The 22,496-nt window shown below is 33.7% G+C and overlaps 1 protein-coding gene across 1 annotated transcript in view; it reads right to left on the bottom strand.

The window, feature by feature from the left end:
- Positions 1-22,496, bottom strand: part of ipo11 (importin 11) — a 311,095-nt gene that overhangs the window by 238,545 nt on the left and 50,054 nt on the right. The window contains exons 6-7 of the mRNA XM_056464319.1: positions 5,523-5,655; positions 3,245-3,303 (exon numbers count right to left, since the gene is read on the bottom strand). Coding sequence (XP_056320294.1) covers positions 3,245-3,303; positions 5,523-5,655 — 192 coding nt within the window. The remainder of the gene's footprint in view (positions 1-3,244; positions 3,304-5,522; positions 5,656-22,496) is intronic.

The following is a 22,496-nucleotide window of genomic DNA, read 5'->3' as shown; positions in this document are numbered from 1 at the left end:
AAGAAGCAGTGTCGTCAAACATTCAGTAGTTTGTATCAATACCAGTGAAAAGGTTTAGGTTTCTCAATAATAAATAATCACATTTTCACATTATTAATGGCTTTCAAATGGCATTATAGGAACTTGATTTCTGTCCCAATTAACTTTACAGTTTAACATTGTGACTTTTATTGACATATTAGTAGTTTTAAACTATATATTGTATATGAAATAATATATTTAAAAATGTAAAAAAAATTTCAACGTAAAAAAAAAGTACTGGCAGATCAAGTGGGATTGGTAACAATTTGTATAAAAAAACAAAACAATATTGTTTCGATCTCCTAAAACGTCATTATACATCACTTTGTCAAACACTTAAATATCAAAAAAAGGCAGAGTGGAGATCATTATGGACATAATGCGATCTAAAATGCAAAAATAAATTGAAAACACACAGGAATCAGAAAATAAGGAATAACGGTAAGACTTTGTTTACCTTTATCTAAAGTTCCTGCTTAATAACGTAATGTAATGTATTTTTTTATTGCCATGTCAGCAACCAAGGCTATTTTCATGGCAAGAACATTTCAATATTAAATAAACAATTAAGAACAACAAACAAATGAATACACAAGTTAAATAAGATGTTTAGTGTTAATATATGATCAGAATTCTAAAATCTTTTCTGGTGTCACTTTGTTCAAAATGTCCTTACGAGAGTTCTTTTCATAAATATATATAATCCTTAAAAGCAGGACAGTCCAGTAAAATGTGTTTTACAGTAAGGTGAGTTTTGCAGCACAAACATTGAGTGGGGTCTTCACCTTTGAGCAAAAAAACATGGGTTAATCTTGTATGCCCAATACGACATCTGGTAAAAAATAACTTGATCAAATCTAGTCTTAAAATGTCTTAAAATTCTGTTTGAGATTTCAGGCTGGATTTCATGCAATTTATTATTTCCCAATGCATCCCACTCCTCTTGCCACTTGTTTAAAATGTAAATGTTGATAAAAGGTCTCATCTCTGATGGAGGAATTTCCTGCTTATTAAAAGTTATTAAGCTAGTAGTTGGGTTTTGGTATTGGGTAGGATTAGGGATGCAGAATAAGATCATGCAGAGTATGTACTTTAAGCACAAACAAACAGCCAATATCTTAATATCAGGCAGGTAATAAGCCACTAGTTAATAGTAAGAATTAGTCCTAAAACAGAAGTATTACCATAATTGTTAAGAATATGTTTAATTACAATTAAAAACAGATATTTCTGCAGTAATGTTACCATGGATGTTACTATTTAAGAAAACAATTTTACCAGTGTACATTAGCACACATGGTGGCTCAGTGGTTAGCACTGTCGCCTCACAGCAATAAGGTCACTTGTACGAGTCCCGGCTGGTTCTGTTGGCATTTCAGTGTGGAGTTTGCATGTTCTCCCCGTGTTCGCGTGGGTTTCCTCTGGGAGCTCCAGTTTCCCCCAAAGTCCAAAGACATGCGCTATAGGTGAATTGAATAAACTAAATTGGCCATAATGTATGTGCGTGAATGAGTGTGTATGGTTGTTTCCCATTACTGGGTTGCAGCCGGAAGGGTATCCGCTGTGTAAAACATATGCTGGATAAGTTGGCGGTTCATTCCGCTGTGGCGACCCCTTGATGAATAAAGGGACTAGCCGAAGGAAAATTAATTCATTATTAAAATTGTATTAATTATACAATATTTGTGTTATATAAACATTAACAATTTAAATATTCACAGATTTTTTAAAGCCAAAACAAACATTGTCACTGCATCAAGCTGTTAGTAAATCAGCCTAAAAATGGTCCTTCAGAGCAACAAATTACTATTATTTTTTAATATAATTTTTTGGTAACACATTACAATAAGATGGTATTAGTTAATTCATTTGCTAATATGAGCGAACAATGAACAATACATTTATTACAGTATGTGTTCATGTTAACTCACAGTGCATTACCTAATGTTAACAAACATGAATTTGAATGTTAATAATGACTTAGTAAATGTTAAACTATGATTAATAAATGTTCTACAAGTATTGTTCATAATTAGTTCATGTAAGTAAATACATTAACATAAGTTTTTAAAGTTTGTTCCTTGCCACTGTCGCCACTGGCTTGCTTGGTTTGGTACATGTGGAGCTGCGCATCGATGAATTTGCTCTTTAGTGTTTCGAATTGCAGCAGTGAAAATTAAACCACACTGAACTGAACTCTGAAAACTGAACTGACACAGTTTCAATGTACTAGAACGTCTATGTTAAGCTGCTTTGACACAATCTACATAGTAAAAGCGCTACAAAAGTAAACATGAATTGAATGAACTAATTATTAAAAAATAAAAGCACCATATTTTCAGACTATTAAAAAAACACCGCGCATCAAGTCTTTCAGTCATGTTCTTTAGCACAGAGAGCACTACAAAAGTTTGTTTAGACTCATTAAGGTTTAGAAAAGATGGCATCAATGCAATGTGAAAATGATGTCTGATAAGCAAACTCCCACAGATGCATTAAGAGATGAAGGCACCATATGGGCTTCCTGCAGAGTTTGGCTGCACTTCAGCATGTGCTGCGTGCCAGCAAACCCTCCTCCATTCGGATTACACTGTGACAAAACTCTCATTTAACCCATTTAAATACAGCAAAATGAGCAAATACATCATCGTTATTTTGCTTGTGTCAAAGAAAAGGCAGAAACTGTTGTGTTTAAAGGAGAGATATTCCAATATTTCACACACAACTATCTCAGGATATAGATGTAAGGCATTAAATATTCAGACTGACCTGTTTTTTTCCCCAGCCCCCATTTTCCACTTGAGAATGAGCATCTCATTTACTTGCGATGATTTATTTTTAATGTCAAACCTCCAACATCATAACCCTAAGGTTGATTTCACTCCAAACACAACTGCTCTGTTTCAAAGTTTTCCTTCTCTTTCCTTAAAACTAATTTAATGGATGAAAAAAAGCGGTTTGATCAGCCGTTTAAATAAATCAGCCCTGACTTTAAGTTCACATTTGATTAAGCAGGAAGTAAACATAAGAATGTTTTCTGTAAGTTGCAGGGTTACAACATACCTCCTCGCATGATTTGCAGATAGTACAACAGAAATGAGTTGACCTAAATCTAATTAACATCTTATTATCTGGGATTCTTTATACTTTGTTTTCTTGTTTTGTTATATGATGTGATTTATGATACATTTTCATTCATTGTTGGGATTAAGTAAGCACTCACCATGACTTCCATGTTGTTTTGTGGATCAATGAACCCATGGACAGTAAGCTTTCGAAGAACTGTGGAACATAATTTTACAGAATGATCAGACCTTTAATTACTTACAGCGGAATTATTACATCAAAAATACTTCATATCACAAAAAGAAACTTAGGTTACCATTTCTATACCTTTAAACACTGAATATAAATCCTAGTGAGGATTTAGGGGAAAAAGGAAACAAGTTACAATTTAGCCACATATGCTTTTGCTATTACTCAGTAATTACATATATAAATGATAAAATAATGAAATATAAGCAACACAAATGTTTCACTTTTAATGTATATGAAAGGTAAATTGCATATGTATTTTGTGTATTTAATATACGTATATTGTGTATTTAATATATGTATTTAATATTATGGTTTAATGAACAACAACAAAAAAGCATAAGCTATACACTACCTGACAAAAGTATTGTCACCCATCCAAGTTTTAGGAACAACAAATAATAACTTGACTTCTACAGGGTGGGCCATTTATATGGATACACCTTAATAAAATGGGAATGGTTGGTGATATTCATGGTCATATGGTCCTGTTTGTGGCACATTAGTATATGTGAGGGGGCTTGTAAATAACCCATGAAAGAGTAACGTAACGTTAAAACAATGCACACCATTGTTTTTTATTGTGAAATTCCCAAAAAGTATATTAAGGTGTATCCATATAAATGGCCCACCCTGTAGCTGATCATTTGGTATCAGAAGTGGCTTATATGAAAGGCAAAGGCCTAAATATGAAAAAAATCTGATCATGCCTTGATTTTTAATGATTTAATTAGGACAGGTCTGACTTTGCTTAGACAAAAGTCTTGTCACTTAACAGAAATAATGTATAGTATAGAATATATAGTCATGATGCAGTGGAAAAAGAATTAATATTCTGCATGACTCCCATGAGCTTGGACGACTGCATCCATCCATCTCTGCAATGACTTAAATAACTTATTAATAAAGTGATCTGAAATGGCAAAGAAAGCCTTCTTGCAGGACTCCCAGGGTTTATCAAGAGTCTTTGGATTCACCTTCAATGCCTCCTCCATCTTATCCCAGACATGCTCAATATTGTTCATGTCTGGTGACTGGGCTGGCCAATCCTGGAGCACCTTGACCTTCTTTGCTTTCAGGAGCTTTGATATGGAGGCTAAAGTATGAAAAGGAGCGCTATACAGCTGAAGAATTTGCCCTCTCCGGTGATTTGTAATGTAATGGGCAGCACAAATGTCTTGATACCTAAGGTTGTTGATGTTGTCATCCACTCTGCAGATCTCTTGCACACCCCATACTGAATGTAACCCCAAACCATGATTTTTCCTTCACCAAACTTGACTGATTTCTAGGAGAATCTTGGGTCCATGCGACTTCCATTAGGTCATCTGCAGTATTTGTGATGATTGGGATGCAGTTCAACAGATGACTTATCTGACAAATCTAATTTGTGCCACTTTTCAAAATGATCAACTAGAAGTCATGTTATTATTTTTTGCTCTTACAACTGAGATTGATGATAAGACTTGTCAGGTAGTGTATAGTATGTTCTAATTTCAATTAATTTCCATGTCAAGCACACATGACAGAAAACGTTAAGTTAATCCTTTAAAAAATGGTTGTGGTAATTTGTCTAATATTTATTTTTTCCTATTTCCTAAGTAGAAAGTGTAAAAATGGAATTTGTAAACAAAAATCGAACCATAAAACTCTGAAATTACAAGCTACATTAAAAGCATACAAATTTAATTTTCAGGCATGTAATAAATATTCAAAATAAATAAACATTTAAAAATAAAATAGGTAATTCAATAGAGTTACTAAGACTTTCATATTTATATCAATAACTATCAGAGAATTTACATTCTAACATCAGAAAACATACTGGATCCATTTAATAAGCATGTTTACACTTTCCACCCACATTCTGCTTTTGAATGTTTTTTTTTTTTACCCATAAAGTGCTTGTATTACATACTCGTACATGAATCTGCTTCAAAAACAGCCCAGTAATTAAAATCAGCAGCACAGTTTACACTTTAGAAGCCTGAACTCTCTCATTCTGTCGAGGGTTTACAGCTACTGAGGTCAGCGACTGCTTCACTGCATTAACTCCAGCAGACTCTGTGCTTTTATGTAGCACTGCTTAAGTCTGTAATCTGCAGGCGGAGGCTGAGAGAAGCAGCAGCGAGTGTCTCAGAACTGGCCATATGTGTGTATGTGTGCATGTATGAGTGTGTGTGTACCTTTCAGAGAGAGCAGTGTTCGCTCTAGAGAGCTGAGAGCAGTCTGTTGGTCTCCAGTGTAGATCTGCTGTAGAAATGAGTCTGTGTGATGATTCCACAGAGAGCAGGCAAAGCTGTAGATGCTTGAAGCCAACTAAAAAAAAAAAACAGAGACAATAAAAGCTTGAAATTGGCTCTTGGTGACCATTTCTAAAATAGATATTTTTGTCTTTAATAAATTTTAACAATACTCCAGTAGTGCAACAAATTATTCATTTTCTAAAATGGTCCTATAGATTGGCTTTTCTATACATTTCCAAGCATTTAATTAAAAAACGCATTTGTAATATTTTAAAAATGTTTTATTATTTTTATAATATTATAAATGCGTTTTTTTCTTCAATTTTCTAAGTTGACAATCATAAATTATGCATATGTAACAAACAAAACAATTTAAAGTAGAGGGAAAACAACTAAACTGCATGTGTAACAATGCTAAATAGGGATGCAACGATTCACCATGAGCCGACTCAAAAATCGATTCGAATATGTGACGATTCAAACCGTTTGAAATGTTGAATGAATCACGATACATGTCTTGAACAGAGAGGGCGCTGTGTTTACTGCCGCAATTTCGCTTTACCGGCAAATAAACGGCAAGGAAGAAGTGGGGCAGCAGAGTGAAAAGACAACGGAAAAGTGCGCCATACAAACTGCAAATACTGCTAAAAGACATTTATTTACACTAACAGAAAAACTAATATAATGCACATAACTGTCAGCACGGTGAAAAACTACCGTCACAGATGTCTATACACAAAAACACTATTAATAAACCAAACCACATGGACCGGATAATTGGCAGCTCCGCTTGCTCCAACGAGTGCTACAGAGATCATGCAGTGCATCAGTGTTTTCATAGCAAATGTATTAAGATGTTTTTCAGACTGAAAGAGAACGTTGTTCTGTTACAGAAGCTGTTACTAGACTATTTTTACCCTCTCCTTTTCAAATTAGTTTATGCATATTTTAACAATCTGCTTATTGTTGAATTGTTTTAAAATGTTTAGGATTATCTCTCCTTAAGTGTATCACACTGATACTTACACTAATTAATTATACAAGTAATATGAATTATTCACCTTCATAATCATGTTCAACTCCTGTCTGGATCAAAGGGTTAGTTTAGGAAAGGCTTTCCTCTCCACAGCAGCCATCTCAGTCCCCAGTGAAAGAGTTTTTTTCATTAGCAGGGGACATTGTAAACGTGCAAAGATCTCAGCTTATGCCAGAAGCATAAATATAGAGATATTTCTTTTTAAAAATGTAAAATCCCAGAACAGTTTAATTTGTTTAATAATGAGCCTTCTTTAGTTTGTATTGTTCTTTTTTGAGGGGGGGGGGGGGGGGTTTGTTTTTAAAATAGCAATTTTGTTAAGGCAGAAAATATATTATATTTTGAGAAAAAATGAAAGGGCTCTTCACCTTAAATTAGTTTCAAATAATTTTGTTTAAAAAAAAAGAAATAAAAAAATCAGGTGAATCGTTACATCCCTAATGCTAAATATTATTTTTTTCTATAAATATATTTTTCCAAAAAAAAAAAAAAATTTATAACTACTCTAAGGGCTGGGCGATATGGCGAAAAAGTAATCGCAATAATTATTTTCCATATTGAACAATAACGATATTTATTTCAATATAAGTTGGTAATGCTTCCAGTACCCAGACAATGACTGAAGCCACAAAAATTAGAGGGTCCATTAAATGACATAACATATTTTTGGCCGATAAATTTTTGGTGACCAAAAAATAATTAAATAAAAACATAAATAAAAAAATGGGTACATCTCTATCACAACAAACATTTAGAATCCCATTGTTGCACATTTCTGTTACATTATTGGCTCTTAGATCAATATGGAGTAAAAACCCGGAGCTTATCATTGTTATTGATGTAAATTTTATCACAATTTTCAACATAATATGGTGTATTGGCCCAGCTACTACTCATGTCAAAGAATTTACCAAAAACAAACACCACAAGAAATTACAAGCAAAAAATATTTTCTAATTACATTTTCAGGTATATTTCAACAAATTAAAAATTCAAAATGTGATTTAAATACTAATAATTCTTTTAATACATTAAATATGGTACATTAAATAAGCATTTGGTCATCGTTTTCTGCAGGCTGTTCATTCATGATTTTATCTGGCAGATTCGCTTAAACTCTTAATTGCTTGGGTGAATTTAGCTTGGATGCATTCACAAGTTAATTCCACTTTGATGCATCAAAGACATGCAAGCCCAGTTCTCAATGGTAAAAGTGTGACGTAAAAGCTTCAAGATTGACCAAAATTGATGGAGAAATTTACATTTTTGTTCACTCTGTCACACCTCAGCATCTACATTGGATCTAGATGATGCTGCATCAGCTTTTTCATGATTTCTGATGTAATTTCATTGCCTGAAGGCAGAAACTCAATGACCAGCACTGACTGCTGAGAACACGACTTAAGCTGCAGACAAGCTAAATGCAGAGATAATAATAAAAAGAGTTCCGAATACCCTTTTTTTTCTTTACTGCAGAGTTATTATTTCAGCAAATACTTGGAAAAACTGGCTGAAAGAGCACTACATGTTCCTTCAGATAATAGACCTGGAAAAGAAAAGTGATGTAAAGATATTACAATACAAGAAGGTAATTTACACTGTAGTGATCAATATTTGCTCTGAAAAATTGCTGAATTGCAACAAACTAAATTTAGATGGAGAATTAATTACAAATGTTCACACTACAGTATATGGTTTTAGATATGTCACATTCAGCAAAGCTGCATTTGATCACAATAAAATACAGGGACGAAATGTTTTAGGTTAAAATAAAATCAAAATCAAAATAAATTCAATATAAAATAAATAAAAAAAAAAAAATAATAATAATAATAATAATAATAATATATATATATATATATATATGAAATAAAATATAATACCAATATAATATAAAATAATACAATATAAAAATTAAAAAAATAAATAAAAAATATAGATAATATAATATAAAATGCTATATTAAAATAAAATAAAATAACAAAAATAAAATAAATAAAAATGATGATTATTATTAGTAGTAGTAGTAGTAATATTATTATTATTATTATTATTATTTTGCACTTAATATATATAATCCCATAATAAATCAGTATGAATAAAAATATCTACAATTAATATATATCACCATAATAAAACAGTAAATAAAATATTAAAATCATATAATATTGTACAAACAATTATTTATTTATCTTTTATTATAGATATATATACATACACACACACACACGCACGCACACACACACACACACACACACACACACACACACACACACACACACATACATACAGTTGAAGTCAGAATTATTAGCCCCATTTGATTTTTTTTTTGTTTTGTTTTCTTAAATTATGCTTAATAAAGCGAGGAAATTTTCACAGTATGTCTGATAATATTTTTTCTTCTGGAGAAAGTTTTATTTGTTTTATTTCGGCTAGAATAAAAGCAGTTTTTAATTTTTTATGAACCATTTTAAAGTCAAAATTATTAGCCTCTTTAAGCTATTTTTTTTTTCGATATATTCTACTGAACAAACCATCGGTATACAATAACTGCCTAATTACCCTAACCTGCCTAGTTAACATAATTAACCTAGTCAAGCCTTTAAATGTCACTTTAAGCTGTATAGAAGTGTCTTGAAAAATATCTAGTCAAATATGATTTACTGCCATCATGACAAAGATAAAATAAATTATTAGAGATGAGTTATTAAAACTATTATGTGCAGAAATGTGTTGAAAAAATCTTCTCTCCATTGAACAGAAATTGGGGAAAAATAAACAGGGGGGGCTAATAATTCTGACTTCAACTGTATATAAAATATCTCATAAGTTATACTTAAAATTATTATTAATATTATTACGTGTAATTATAATTAAGCAATTCTAAAAAAATACAGTATAAAAAAAGTAACATTACAAACTGATCCAGCACACAGGAGGAAAATATATTTTTGTTTATTCATTTTATTTTATTTTTATTTTGCTTCTTAAAACATTTCTCAATCCCCTAGAGAAGCTGAGAGCAACTTAAAGCTTTTCTTCAAGAGCACTTGGGAAAAACTGCCTGGCTTGAACAAAACAATCTGTTTTCTGTTTTGCATAGACGATGATGACAGATTAGCATTAATCACATATGAGTTGCATAATAAATGACTGCGTGATGATGAATGGCATTTTCAGGGGAAGAAACAGCATAATGAGGACTACTTGAAAGAAAGCGCAATTAAATGATGGTCTGGTGTTAAAGTAGAACTCACTAAGGAAGCTGCTATTGAGATGTGTAATTAAAAGAATCGTTCGCCAGCAAACAGGTGCATGCGTGCGTGCGCGCGTACAAGTGTGTGTCATATGAGGTTGTAAAAAAAGCAATTATCAGTCCATACCATGAACTGACATATCTGTGCTGACTGAAAAACCCATGAGAGATGCATGAAAACTAAAAATGTATGACCTGTTTCTGGACATCTTTCAGAAAGCCAGAATCACACAAAAAAGAACTCTAGAAAGTGTAAAGTGTCATAGGCATTAAAATGTGTGACAAAAAGATATGGCACTTTACACAAAAAGTAGGGGGGAAATGGTGTGAAAGTATTTCCTTCCCTTTTCCCATACAATGATTCAGGTTCACATTAAATGACAAGAAAATAATAAGGTAACTCTGGTTTTTCCGTTTTACACTTGTCCCACACATATTTTTAAGTATATCTAACATTACTGACTGCATTTAGAACAATTACAACTTTACAAAATGTCTTGAATTTCAAAGTTTCACTCATATATTTCCCAAGAATTCTAGTTGTTCCAATCTAGTGAATAAATTAATTTAACATCTTTCAAATCTGACTCAATTATACAAAATTGCAAGTAGTGATTCTCTTTTACCCCCTCAGAAATGTACTTTATAACTGTTGGAAAAATTCATAAATGAATGAGAACCAAGTCCAGGAGACTCAAACAAGCAGATGTATATTCCTCTAGTGGTTCCAAACATTTACTCGTTTATTCTGTTGAACACAAAAGAAGATATTTTGAAGAATGCTGATGAAAAAAAGAAGATAAAGAAAAGGAGTAAAAGGTAGAAAAAGAAAGAGAGGAAAAAGAAGAAAAAGAGCAAAAGAAAAAGAGAGAGGTAAAAGGGAGAAAACAGAAGAAAGAGGGAAAAGACAAAGAGAGGATAAGAAAAAGAAAGAGGAAAAGGAAGAAAAAGAAAGAGAAAAAAAGAAAGAGGAAAGGAAAAAGAGATGAAAAGGAAGTAAAAGAAGAGAGAAAAAAGAAGAAAAGTAGATAAGGGAAAAAAGAGAAAAGGGGGAAAACAAGAAAAAAAAGAGGAAAGAGATTAAAAAGAAGAAAAGGGAAAAAGGAAAAAGAGGAAAAGGAAAAAGAGAGGAAAAGAAGGAGAGAAAAAGTAGAAAAGGAAAAAGAGAAAGAAAAGGGAGGAAAAGAAAAAGAGGAAACAGAAGAATACGAGAGAAAAATGAGAAAGAAAGAAAAAAGAAAAGAGATGAAAAAGAAAGAGCAAAAAGGAAAACAAGAAAAAAAGAGGAAAGAGAAGAAAAAAGATGAAAAAGGAAATGAAAAAGGAGAAAGAACGGAGGAAAAAGAAGAAAAAGACAGGAAAAAGTAAAAGAGGAAAAAGAAGAAAAAAAGAATAAAGAAAAGGGAAGAAAAAGATTAAAAAGAAGAAAGAAGAAAAAGAGGAAAAAGAGTAAGAAAAGAGAAAAAAAAGAAAAAAAAGAGATGAAAAAGAAAAGAGGAAAAAAGAAAAAGGAAAAAGAAGAAAAGAAAGAGGAAAAAGAATAGAAAGAAAAAGAGGAAAAAGAAAGAGGAAAAAGAAGAGAAAAAGAAAAAGAAAAATAGAAAGATGAAATACAAAAAGAGGGAAAAGAAGAGATGAAATAAAAAGGAAGAAAATGAGATGAAAAAGGAAAAAAAAGGAAAGAGTGGAAAAAAGAAAAAGAAGGTAAAACAGTAAAACATAATATTCGAATACTTTCTAAAGAATGACATGAAACTGAAGATTTATATTAATAAATAAATTAATACAACTAGACTAATGATCAATGAAAACTCAGATTTAAATGATTGAAATTACATTTAACCACAAATTTAAAATATATTGTAATTTATAAATGAATAAATCTAGCATAGGATACTTCATTTTAATCAATAAATAAACGCAAAAACCTAATGTGCCTAGTGAATTCTGAAAACGGTCTTAATTAAAGATGTTTAACATTGGCCAGCACACGGACAGTGCATTTCTACACATTACATCAGACCCCCAAGGTGTTGCATTGCTGTTTATACATCTTGTCCTGCAAGCTTACACAACTAAGAACCCCAAAAAGGCAGCAATATCAATAACTACATTCCACATAAAAGCAACATCATTATTCATAGCGCACGCTTTCTACCAAGCAGTCAATAATGACTTTCGATTGAGGTCACCGAACTGTTTCTTCTGTCAAATCCAATTCAACAGGATCATATTAATCCGCAGTCAGTGATGCTTTAACACATGAGGCTGCGATCACAGGATCCTGGATTTCCCTGGACATACTTTGGTCTTGCACATGTGTCACATCATTTACACCAGCGCAAAAGCCATGGAGTTGCAGAAAGACACAAACACACACTCAACCTGTCGCTGCAGGCAGAGCATCAAGTCATCTGATAGCTGGACAATGGAATGGAAGGAATATGAATCGAAAATAGACAGGGCAGTAAAACGATGGATTTCTAGATATTGAGAACTGACCTTGGGAATGATGTGCATCATAAATTCCTATTTGCTTTAAAACATTGCACTTCTGATAGCTGCATTTATTTATAAACCCTGCAGGGGTTTTACTCAGGGTGCGAATTATACATTGACGATTTGGGGAATCATCTTTTTCGGTAATGTTAGTTTGTGTAATAGAGTGGAGGAATTATGACTATCAATTTGTATGCAAAAACCTGGAAGTGAGTTAGCATTTTAGCAGTTCTTGGTTCCCTCGTCCCAAAGTCAATGGGTTTTTTGAATGGGTCTAACGCAAAATCAAGATAATTTCACGCTTTATTCTACAACATAAAACACATCTATGGAAGCCCGTTCCCACCACTGAATAAAAATAAATAAATAAATAAATAAATAAATACACTGTAAAAAAAAATATAAAGTCAGAATTCTGAGTTATAAAGTCAGAATTCTAAGTTATTAAGTCAGAATTCTAAGTTATTAAGTCAGAATTCTAAGTTATTAAGTCAGAAATCTGAGTTATTAAGTCAGAATTCTAAGTTATTAAGTAAGAATTCTGAGTTAAGTCAGAATTCTAATTTATTAAGTCAGAATTCTAAGTTATTAAGTCAGAATTTTATGTTGTTAAGTCAGAATTCTAAGTTATTAAGTCAGAATTCTAAGTTATTAAGTCAGAATTCTGAGTTAAGTCAGAATTCTAAGTTATTAAGTCAGAATTCTGAGTTATTAAGTCAGAATTCTATGTTATTAAGTCAGAATTCTATGTTATTAAGTCAGAATTCTAAGTTAAGTCAGAATTCTGAGTTATTAAAACAGAATTCTAAGTTATTAAGTCAGAATTCTGAGTTATTAAAACAGAATTCTGAGTTATTAAGTCAGAATTCTGAGTTAAGTCAGAATTCTGAGTTATTAAGTCAGAATTCTGTGTTAAGTCAGAATTCTAAGTTATTAAGTCAGAATTCTGAGTTATTAAGTCAGAATTCTAAGTTATTAAGTCAGAATTCTGAGTTAAGTCAGAATTCTAAGTTATTAAGTCAGAATTCTGAGTTATTAAGTCAGAATTCTAAGTTATTAAGTCAGATTTCTGAGTTATTTAGCCAGAATTCTAAGTTAAGTCAGAATTCTGAGTTATTAAGTCAGAATTCTAAGTTATTAAGTAAGAATTCTGAGTTAAGTCAGAAGTGCGAGTTATTAAGTCAGAATTGTGAATTATTAAGTCAGAACTGCTGCTCCTTCAATAGCAAAGAGCCGACAAATCTTGCGTTGCAGCGTAGGTTATTATATCAAAAATCTGAAAAATGACAAGAAAAAACACAGCACTAGGTCGGCTATACTGCGGTGTTGTTGTGACAATGAACTTTAACCCTTTATTCCCCACAGCCAAATCTTTATCTGTCAGTGATCATCATCTTCGTGTCATGATCAGTCCCAGTCCCATGATCAGTCCCAGTCCCCTGCACTCTATTAGTGGCTGAAGGAAACGTTTTACCGGATCTGGGACTACATATTTGGTGATGTACGATGTTGACGTCAGCGCGTTCAGACAAAAGATCCGAACCCAACTCGATTCATTTATTTGACTCCAAGTCGACTACTTCATTAAAGGGCACATAGTTTACCCCTTTGTTTAAGATTTAATATTAATATTATGGTCCTTCTGAGTGTGCCAGTTTAGGTTCAGTTCAAAACATAATTCAGATTGTTTTATTATAATGTGTTAAAAAGTGTCATTTTGGGGCTGTGTACACAGGCAATTGTTTTAGGGGTGTGTTGCTTCACATGAAAATTAGTCTCGACTTCCCGCCCAACATATCAAGGGGGCAGAGCCAAAAGCTCCGCCCTCTGTGTTTAGCAACAGACAGACAGACACAGAGAAGCAACATGAGTGAGAGGACCAGCATTCAGCCGTACATGTACGAGTCGGACACAGACCAAGCAGAGAGTACACAATCATTTGTGTCTTTGTATAGTTTTACAGCCAACTGTGTGCTAGTTTCAAGTGCAGAGCTTATACACAGACTTATAACCACGCACACTGAATTAACTTTGACTGAGGCACTAGAGCCGCGACATGGCACACCAGACATGCACATTCTGATGTTATTAAAAATGAAACTATTCAGATGTCGCTCTGTGGCGCAGCAGAAATATAAAGTGTCCAGAATCGTGGCTGGGCGCCGCCGACAGTCGCCGACTTGAAGCACCGTTGTGTGTACCCTGATAGAAATCTATATTTAGAATTCTAAGATGCATGGCACTGCGAGGCGCGACGCCGAGCTGCGTTTCTGGTGTGCGACCTGCAGGAAAATTAGATTTTTTGCCATAGGTGCCCTTTAAATAGTTAATGGTTTTAAACATGGTGCACTTTCAGATTTAAACCTCAGCTGGATGTTTTCATTCACTTATGAGTGAATTTCTAGATACTGAGAAATGACCTCGGGAAAGATGTGCCTCATAAATTCCTATTTGCTTTAAGACATTGCACTGCTGATAGCTGCGGTGTGTAATACTCACTGTGACAATGAACTTTAACCCTTTATTCCCCACAGCCAAATCTCCATCTGTCAGTGATCGTCATCTTTGTGTCATGATCAGTCCCAGTCCCCTGCGCTCTGCTAGTGGCTGAAGGAAAAGGCGCGTTCACGATTTACCGGATCTGGTACCACATATTTGGTGATGCAAGATGTCGACGTCGGCACATTGTACATCTCGATATCTAGAAATTCACTCATAAGTGAATGAAAACATCCAGCTGAGGTTTAAATCTGAAAGTGCAAAGTGTGTATTACACACTGCATGGAAAGTCATCGTCAAAAACCCATAATAGGGGCTTAGGGGCGATTAGAACAACAAATGCATGTAAAAACTGTTAAACTACAAACATGATGGAAATGACAAATCAGGAGGCTTCAATAAAGATGGTTGATGATATTAATTAATATCCAACCTACTGGAAAATATGTAAATGACGTTTTTCATATTATACTTCATGTGCAACAACAATCTGAGATTTTATAAAGAGGTGTTTTGGATCAATAATTATGAATGCATAATTATGCAAACACCTGGGGATCTCCCAGATTTCATTGAATGAAAGAAACATGGATGGCAGATTTAACTGCTGCTGCTTCTTCAATATGGAAGGAAATAAAATATGGAAGGAATGTGAATGATGTTACAAGATGATTGACAGGGCGCATAACTAAGCAACATAACTGTCTATTAATGAGGAAGTAGCATATCCCAAAGACTGCATACTCTTAGTCCAAATTATGTATTAAAAATTGCATGCTTCCCAATAGTAGTAGTAATAAAAATAATAATAATAATTATTATTATTTTTATAATTACATGCTTCCAAATAATAATAATAATAATAATAATAATAATAATAATAATAATAATAATAATAATAATAATAATAATAATAATAATAATAATAATATTAAACTGATTGTTGGGAAAAAAAGCTTCTCCAACTACCAAGGTTGTCTATGAAAGCCTGTATTGTAATTGATTTGTTTTTTTTTTAATGCAGTCTGTTTGTTTTTGACATTATTCTGGAGGCCAAAAAATATTGCTGCTAGCCATTCCTGCTCACGCCAGAAAAAAGGTAATAGTTATAACCAAATTAAAATTAATTCTTAATTAAATATTACATATTAAATCCTTTCAATTAAAGTATAAACCTTACATGAACCCAGAAAATAGACCAAAAATATTCAAAGGAAAAGTGCTTTAGTGTCTCAGAGGTATTTTACATAACTTGCCACAAATTTACTCTCCTCCTTCAAAAAAAAAGGCCTTTTTTGAAAGCAGCAGAAGTGCACAGTGCTTCTGCCTCCATCACACGACTGCTATTTGATACAGTGCAAACATCGTTCTGAAAGACCACAACATCTTCATTTCACAGATGAAAGACCATCTGTAGAATATGCAAAACCAGTCCAATTTGTGCGTCCGACAAAGACGACACATTTTTCTCTGCACAATTAGTATTGGATTTTTGATCTACACTGCAAATGCTGTTCACATTTGCCAAAAGGCCTGAAATAGTTATTTGCTATTTGTAGTGCAAATGTAGCAACTGTTGGAAAAACCAGGTGGCAAATGATAGTTATGAGAGCAAATGATGTGCTGACGGTGAAACGCATTATAAAAAAACTCTCCAACAGCATCAGTTTTTTTGCTGTTGTTATTATTATTATAGTTATTTGTGCAGTTTTATGGTTTGACAAAGGTTTGTCAGCACATCCTAGCAAAAGGTTAAATGACCAGCAATTACCAAAAGTCAGGTTGAAGGTAGAACTTAAATAATTATCTAAAAATTGCTTTTCAAATTACGTTCATTAACAAAAGTACATCATGCACTTAAACATAGAGCAATTACTAAAAATACCATAATGTACTTTATCCCTTGTTATTATATGTATTTTTTAAATTCACAATCGCTAATGACCATACTGAGAACACTGCACAAAACACCATTAAGAGACACAGCAGCTTATAACATGCAGGTCAAATGGAGAGGTCAGTACAAACTAGTTCCCATCTCTCCTAATAACCAGACACTAGTAAAATACGTAAAGTTTAAAACCAGGTGCACCCTCTTGATGGAAACATCAAAATTTCACCTACACTCTGCATTTACAGTCAAGCAATGAATTTGTAGGGTTTTACCAAAACAAATGTATGTGGGAATGTACCAAACTGACAAGACAAAAAAAAAAAAAAAACACAACTGAAGACGAGCAGGAAGGATGAGGACTGTCAGTTGCCCTCGGATAAAATTGAGGTCAGGCACAGGTTTTTAAATTGTTGTTCTGACTTGAACAGATATACTCCAAAATAAGTGCTTCTGGGACCTTGCAGATTAGATATTAGATCTAATTTACACCTAACAATAATATCCATTTTAGGCGATCTCATCATAAGGGTAAGAGCTAATTGGAGCTATAGATCATGCAAGATGTTTGAGATCATTAAAAGCATAGTCAAAAATGTGCCCTAGAGAGCAATTCATCAAATTGCAAGTAAAATCGGAAAGCACAAGTCAGAATTAGATTCAAAGTAATCACAGGATTACTTTCTGTGCATTTGTGGTGGATAAGAAGTGTATAAAGTAGGGGTGTCAAAATTAATTGTTTTTTTTTTCAATACACCACGATGCAGACGCTAACAATTCGGTATCGGTTCAGTAATAATCATAACTGGTTACTATAGCGAGAGTGGAGACAACAAGTAATTAAAACACTCAAAACTACGTAAACAGCAGATAACTGTGCACAATTCACTGCTTGTGAGTTTGCTGGACAGGGAACTACATCAGGACACAGCTAGGAAAAAACGAAAGCTGTCAACTCTCTCACTCTCTGTGGCCCCTTTGACCTGCTGTAACGTTTTATCTTTTCTCTCGGCTGTTAGAACAATAACGTTAATTGTGGATCCAGAAATGAGCGTGTCTGCAGAGCGAGTTTTTTTCACCGTGTCGCCGTCTATAATGGATCAGCTGACCGCCGTGGCCGTTAAACATCAGTGTCCGTGTCACTGTTTGCTGAACAGTGCCAGAGCCGCGCTGACCGTTTGAGCCAATCGCAGCCTTTTCTGTTGAGCACGTGATCAATCATAGGCATTTAAAAACTCCCTCAACAACGCTCCAAAAGTAAATTAATATTTACATTACTTTGTTATAAATGCTCATGACGTCTTCTGTGATTGTATTTGAATTGATTCAAATATTCAAGAGTGTTTTCTTTGAGCACGTAAAATTAAAGGTACAGTACAGATATCTGACTGCTTGTATTAAAAGGACAAAATTGTATTACAAATAATATATAAATATTAAAATATTTATACATTTTAACACAAGAATTATTGTGTTGCTAAGTAAAATATCAAATTGTTTATGGAAACCATTGTCAATGCACTGTGATGCACCAAGATATCGAATTGAACCAAATCGATGGCATGATCATCATAACCAAACCGAACCAAGTGTAAGTTCACACCCCTACTCTAAAATGTAAAAGATCTCAAGGAACTACATCAGATGAAAAACAAAGCAAAAGTTGAAGCAGAAGCAGATTACAGATAACTCGATAGCCTTTTTCCCTTTCTGATACAGATTACTGGGCTCGTGGTATCATATAATACCAAGTACAGTTCCGATACCTGGCTGTATATCAGTATATACCAATGTATACAACTAGCCCTGTATGAATTGATAGAACTTTTGATGGCATGCTTCAGTTTTATCAGTGTATTATACTGCTTAAATAATAATAATAATAATTATAATTATAATAATAATAGCCAAATGGTGACTAATGGACACTTTTCATGAGATGGTCATCAGTATCAGTTATCACTATAAAAAAACGGGGGTGGGGTGAGGTGAGGTGGCTATCATTCTCTCATTTTTATTAAGATTATTTCCTAATCAATATAATACCACTAATATGATGATATAATATAGTGGATGTGCTTCCCCCCGAGATAATTGCGAATTCTAAAAGGTTTTTCAATTGTTCCAGATGTTTTACAGAACTTCTCACCCAAGGAGTCTTTAAAATCCAGGTATAAATATGGCCCAATTTATGTAAAATGCCTAATAAAAACTGAACGGCCTCCGCACTGCGCTGCTTCCTTTGACATGAAATACTGAAAGTGTGGCAGATATTACTGCTTCCCATTACAGTTCACAGTTTCACAGCGTTCAAGGTTGGTGTGATTTCTCCCATTGATGACGCTTCATCTGCCCCATTCCTCACCTGGGTTGTGAATTCACTCTAGCGCTCAGTAAACGCAGACTAATTTATAACGCAGGACAGAAGACACCAGAAAAAATGGCTCAAAGACAAGTTATAAAATGCACGCGTGCCATTTGTCAAACTCCTCTTCGTGCAGCTTTACAGCAGAGAGGGAGATTTCACTTCTCTTAGAAATTTATTAGCAAATAAATCCTATAAAAGTGACTTAAAAACCACCTGAAACAAATTGCATCCATTGCTTTGATGAGCAATGCCAATCCATCATCTTAACATTTACGAAATGTTCCTTTTCTTATTGGACCACACTTAATTTAAAAAAACTTTTCAACAAAGACGGGTAGGAAAATAAATCTGAGCTAATTCCTCTCAAAGACGTAGAGGTTTATTGCAAATGTATCGCTGTTTAACAGAAGATGCTTGTTTGGTGCTGTTTCATTAGCTAGAAGAACGATAATAAGCAACTTTGCTCCCAAGTTACTAAACACTGAGGAAAACAGCATGCAGCTGCGGTTTACATACAATCCCCACCTCCAGATGAAGACTGTCACATCATGTGCGCACAATTAAATATGGCAGGTGTTCAGTGCCTAACCTAAATAAGAAATATCAGTGCTGGAGCTTTGAGGTGTGTTGGGCTTCTAGACTTGGGAGTTATCAACAGCAAAGCACCTGGCATGTCTCATTACAATGCAACCACTGGAGAATTTTTATTGAGCTCCAGGAGCCTCCAAAAGCAAGCAAACGCTTGTTGAATACAGAACGATGCTGTAGGGTTTAAGACCCGCAGCATGTGCAGATAAGTGCTCTGAGCTTTACTATGACATATCGCTTACCAGATGGGAAGCATACATTGAAAGCGCACCACGTGATGTCACTGTACCTGTAAAGTACTAGAAAAACACTGACTCACGTTTAAAGGTGACCCATTATGCAAAAATCACATTTATAAGGGGTTTAAACACACAGTTTTGTGGCAACAGTGTCATAATATACCCAGCCTCTGATGGTAAAAATTCATAAATTATATTTTTTATAATCAAATTTTATAACACTTGATTGTGTAGGATTGGGTTTTAAAACCACAGCGGTTCGAACTGTAGTTTTGCCGAATGACTAAAAGTTATCAGTATTGATGGTAAAAAACTGTACATTCTAGTCAAACCATTCTTCTGCAATCTTATATCAGTATTAATAGCTATAAATGTGGGAGAGCGTTGATATTATGTGATTGTATTGTATTGCAATATGGAACAGTCAAGTGTTGATGTTAAATCAAAAGTAATTCACAAATACTTGAAAATGAGATGATTTAATGACAATAATTCTCTATGGTTACAACTGAATTAGTTACAAAATAACTGTATAAAATGATCAAATATGAAATGATAAAACATATGATATAAATTGTACCCAGCTTAAATGTTAAATTAAAGTTACCAGAGGTAACAGGAGAGACACAGGGGGAGGGAGAGAGAGACAAAGAGAGCAGGCCCAGAAGTTAGCCTGATTGCAGTAGAGTCAGAGAAGATAGACCCCAGAGAAGGAGAGGAGCAGAGGAGGAAAGCAGACCAGGAAAAGCCAGGCCAGAAAAAGAAAAGGGGCAGAGCCGCATTTTACCACCTATTTTGTATCTTTCTTGACCATGTGACTAAAGCCTAAATACTGAGACATTCAAACTGACCAATCAACATGTGACCACATCGTAAAACCCCCAAAGTCCACACAGCAGGCCCTGATCTTATCAGTATCTGCCTTTGGAGCCAGTATGGACCTTCTTGAGTCAAAAATACATGTTTTGTCATGTAAACAAACGCATATAATAATTTAGCCTCTTACAATTGGCATTCTCTCTTTGTATATGTCATCAGAGAGGGTAAGTCCCACCCATTAGTGATTATCTCGCCCTCATTATAGCATAAACAGTCTTGAGTGTGAAGCAGCAGTCCGTCAATAATAGATAAAGATATTATCAGCGATTGAGGGTGCTTTCACACTTGGTTCAATTGCTTGGACCGTACCTAAGTTCGATTGACCTCCCTTGTCACCTTCTCAGTTGGTTTGTGTTCACACAGTTTTTTTTTCCTTCTGAACTTCTGTTACGCTTGTGTCATTGAGCTGCTGTTGTGTGTACGGCTGTTGCTAGGTGATAGACACGAAAGCAAAGCAGGCCGCATCAAATCCGAGGGCCACATCAAGTTTTGCAAACCAAGTGAAGGACCACATGTCAAATCCTTCAAAAAATAACTTTTATTTATATTGGCAGTATGCATGAAACATGTAATATTGGACAGAAACATGTCACATTAACACAAAACAGATTTTTTAAATAGTTATTATTGAGTCAAATTTACAAGTCAAATGAATTTGCACTATTTATATTTACCATCACTTATCAATCATCATAAAACAATAAAATAATCTCTTATAAAATATAATAATATAACAATAATAATAATAATAATGTAGTTTTTACAGGAGAATAGAAAAGATATTGTCTGATAGAAAAAAAATCTCATATTAACATTAAAAATAATTCTTAAATTTTACTATTCAGTCAAATTTACAATAATCTAATTTGCACTGCTTTTAGAATATACAGATCAATCATCATAAAACTTGATAAAACCACAAATCTTTGATAAAAAGACTTTTAAAAGTGGATGTATGCATGGAAAATATATTCTATGACAAAAATTAATACATTAACCAGTAATTATATAATTTGACTCAAATTCACAACAATCTCATTTGAGCTTGTATTAATATGCTCATATCAATCATTATCAAACTATGAGATAAAACGGAAGAATCTTAGTCTTTTTTGTTCCAAGTCATGTAATTATGAGTGTGTTAATGTGAACAAAGAGCCTGAAAATAAAGTTTTAATAATATCAACAGCATTACTCTTGCAAAATACCCAGCTGATTCAGTTGTTGCCTAACGACATAAAAAAAGCGCACCGTGCTCCTCTTTTTTTCTCGTCAACAAAAAGGCAGTACAGTGCACGTCACGTTTTCGGAATGTAAATGCGCGTTCGGTGTGATCGGTCCTTAGGTTGTAGTCTTTAAAAACAGCAATATTTTCTTGTCATATTCGACCTATCGCTTTCTGTCCGATATTGGTGATGAAGTATTTTGTTGTCCATTCTTCCTTAAACACACAACATTCAGAGTCAATTTTTTTTCGCCTGACTCATTGTCAAAAACGGTCGAGTGCATTTTAATATCCGAGAATGTGTTCTAATTCTACTGGTTGCACTAACTGTACCACGTGCCATCAAATGGCATTCACTTGTATTGCATCAATTAATTTACTAACTCTGAAACCAAACTGTTACTCAGAAGCAGCATTTTAAAAACTCCCTCACG

Source organism: Danio aesculapii, chromosome 8 (assembly GCF_903798145.1).
Source record: "Danio aesculapii chromosome 8, fDanAes4.1, whole genome shotgun sequence".
Classification (NCBI taxonomy): domain Eukaryota; kingdom Metazoa; phylum Chordata; class Actinopteri; order Cypriniformes; family Danionidae; genus Danio; species Danio aesculapii.
The sequence above is the reverse complement of the archived record's forward strand: the minus strand, read 5'-3'. Positions and strand labels throughout refer to the sequence as shown.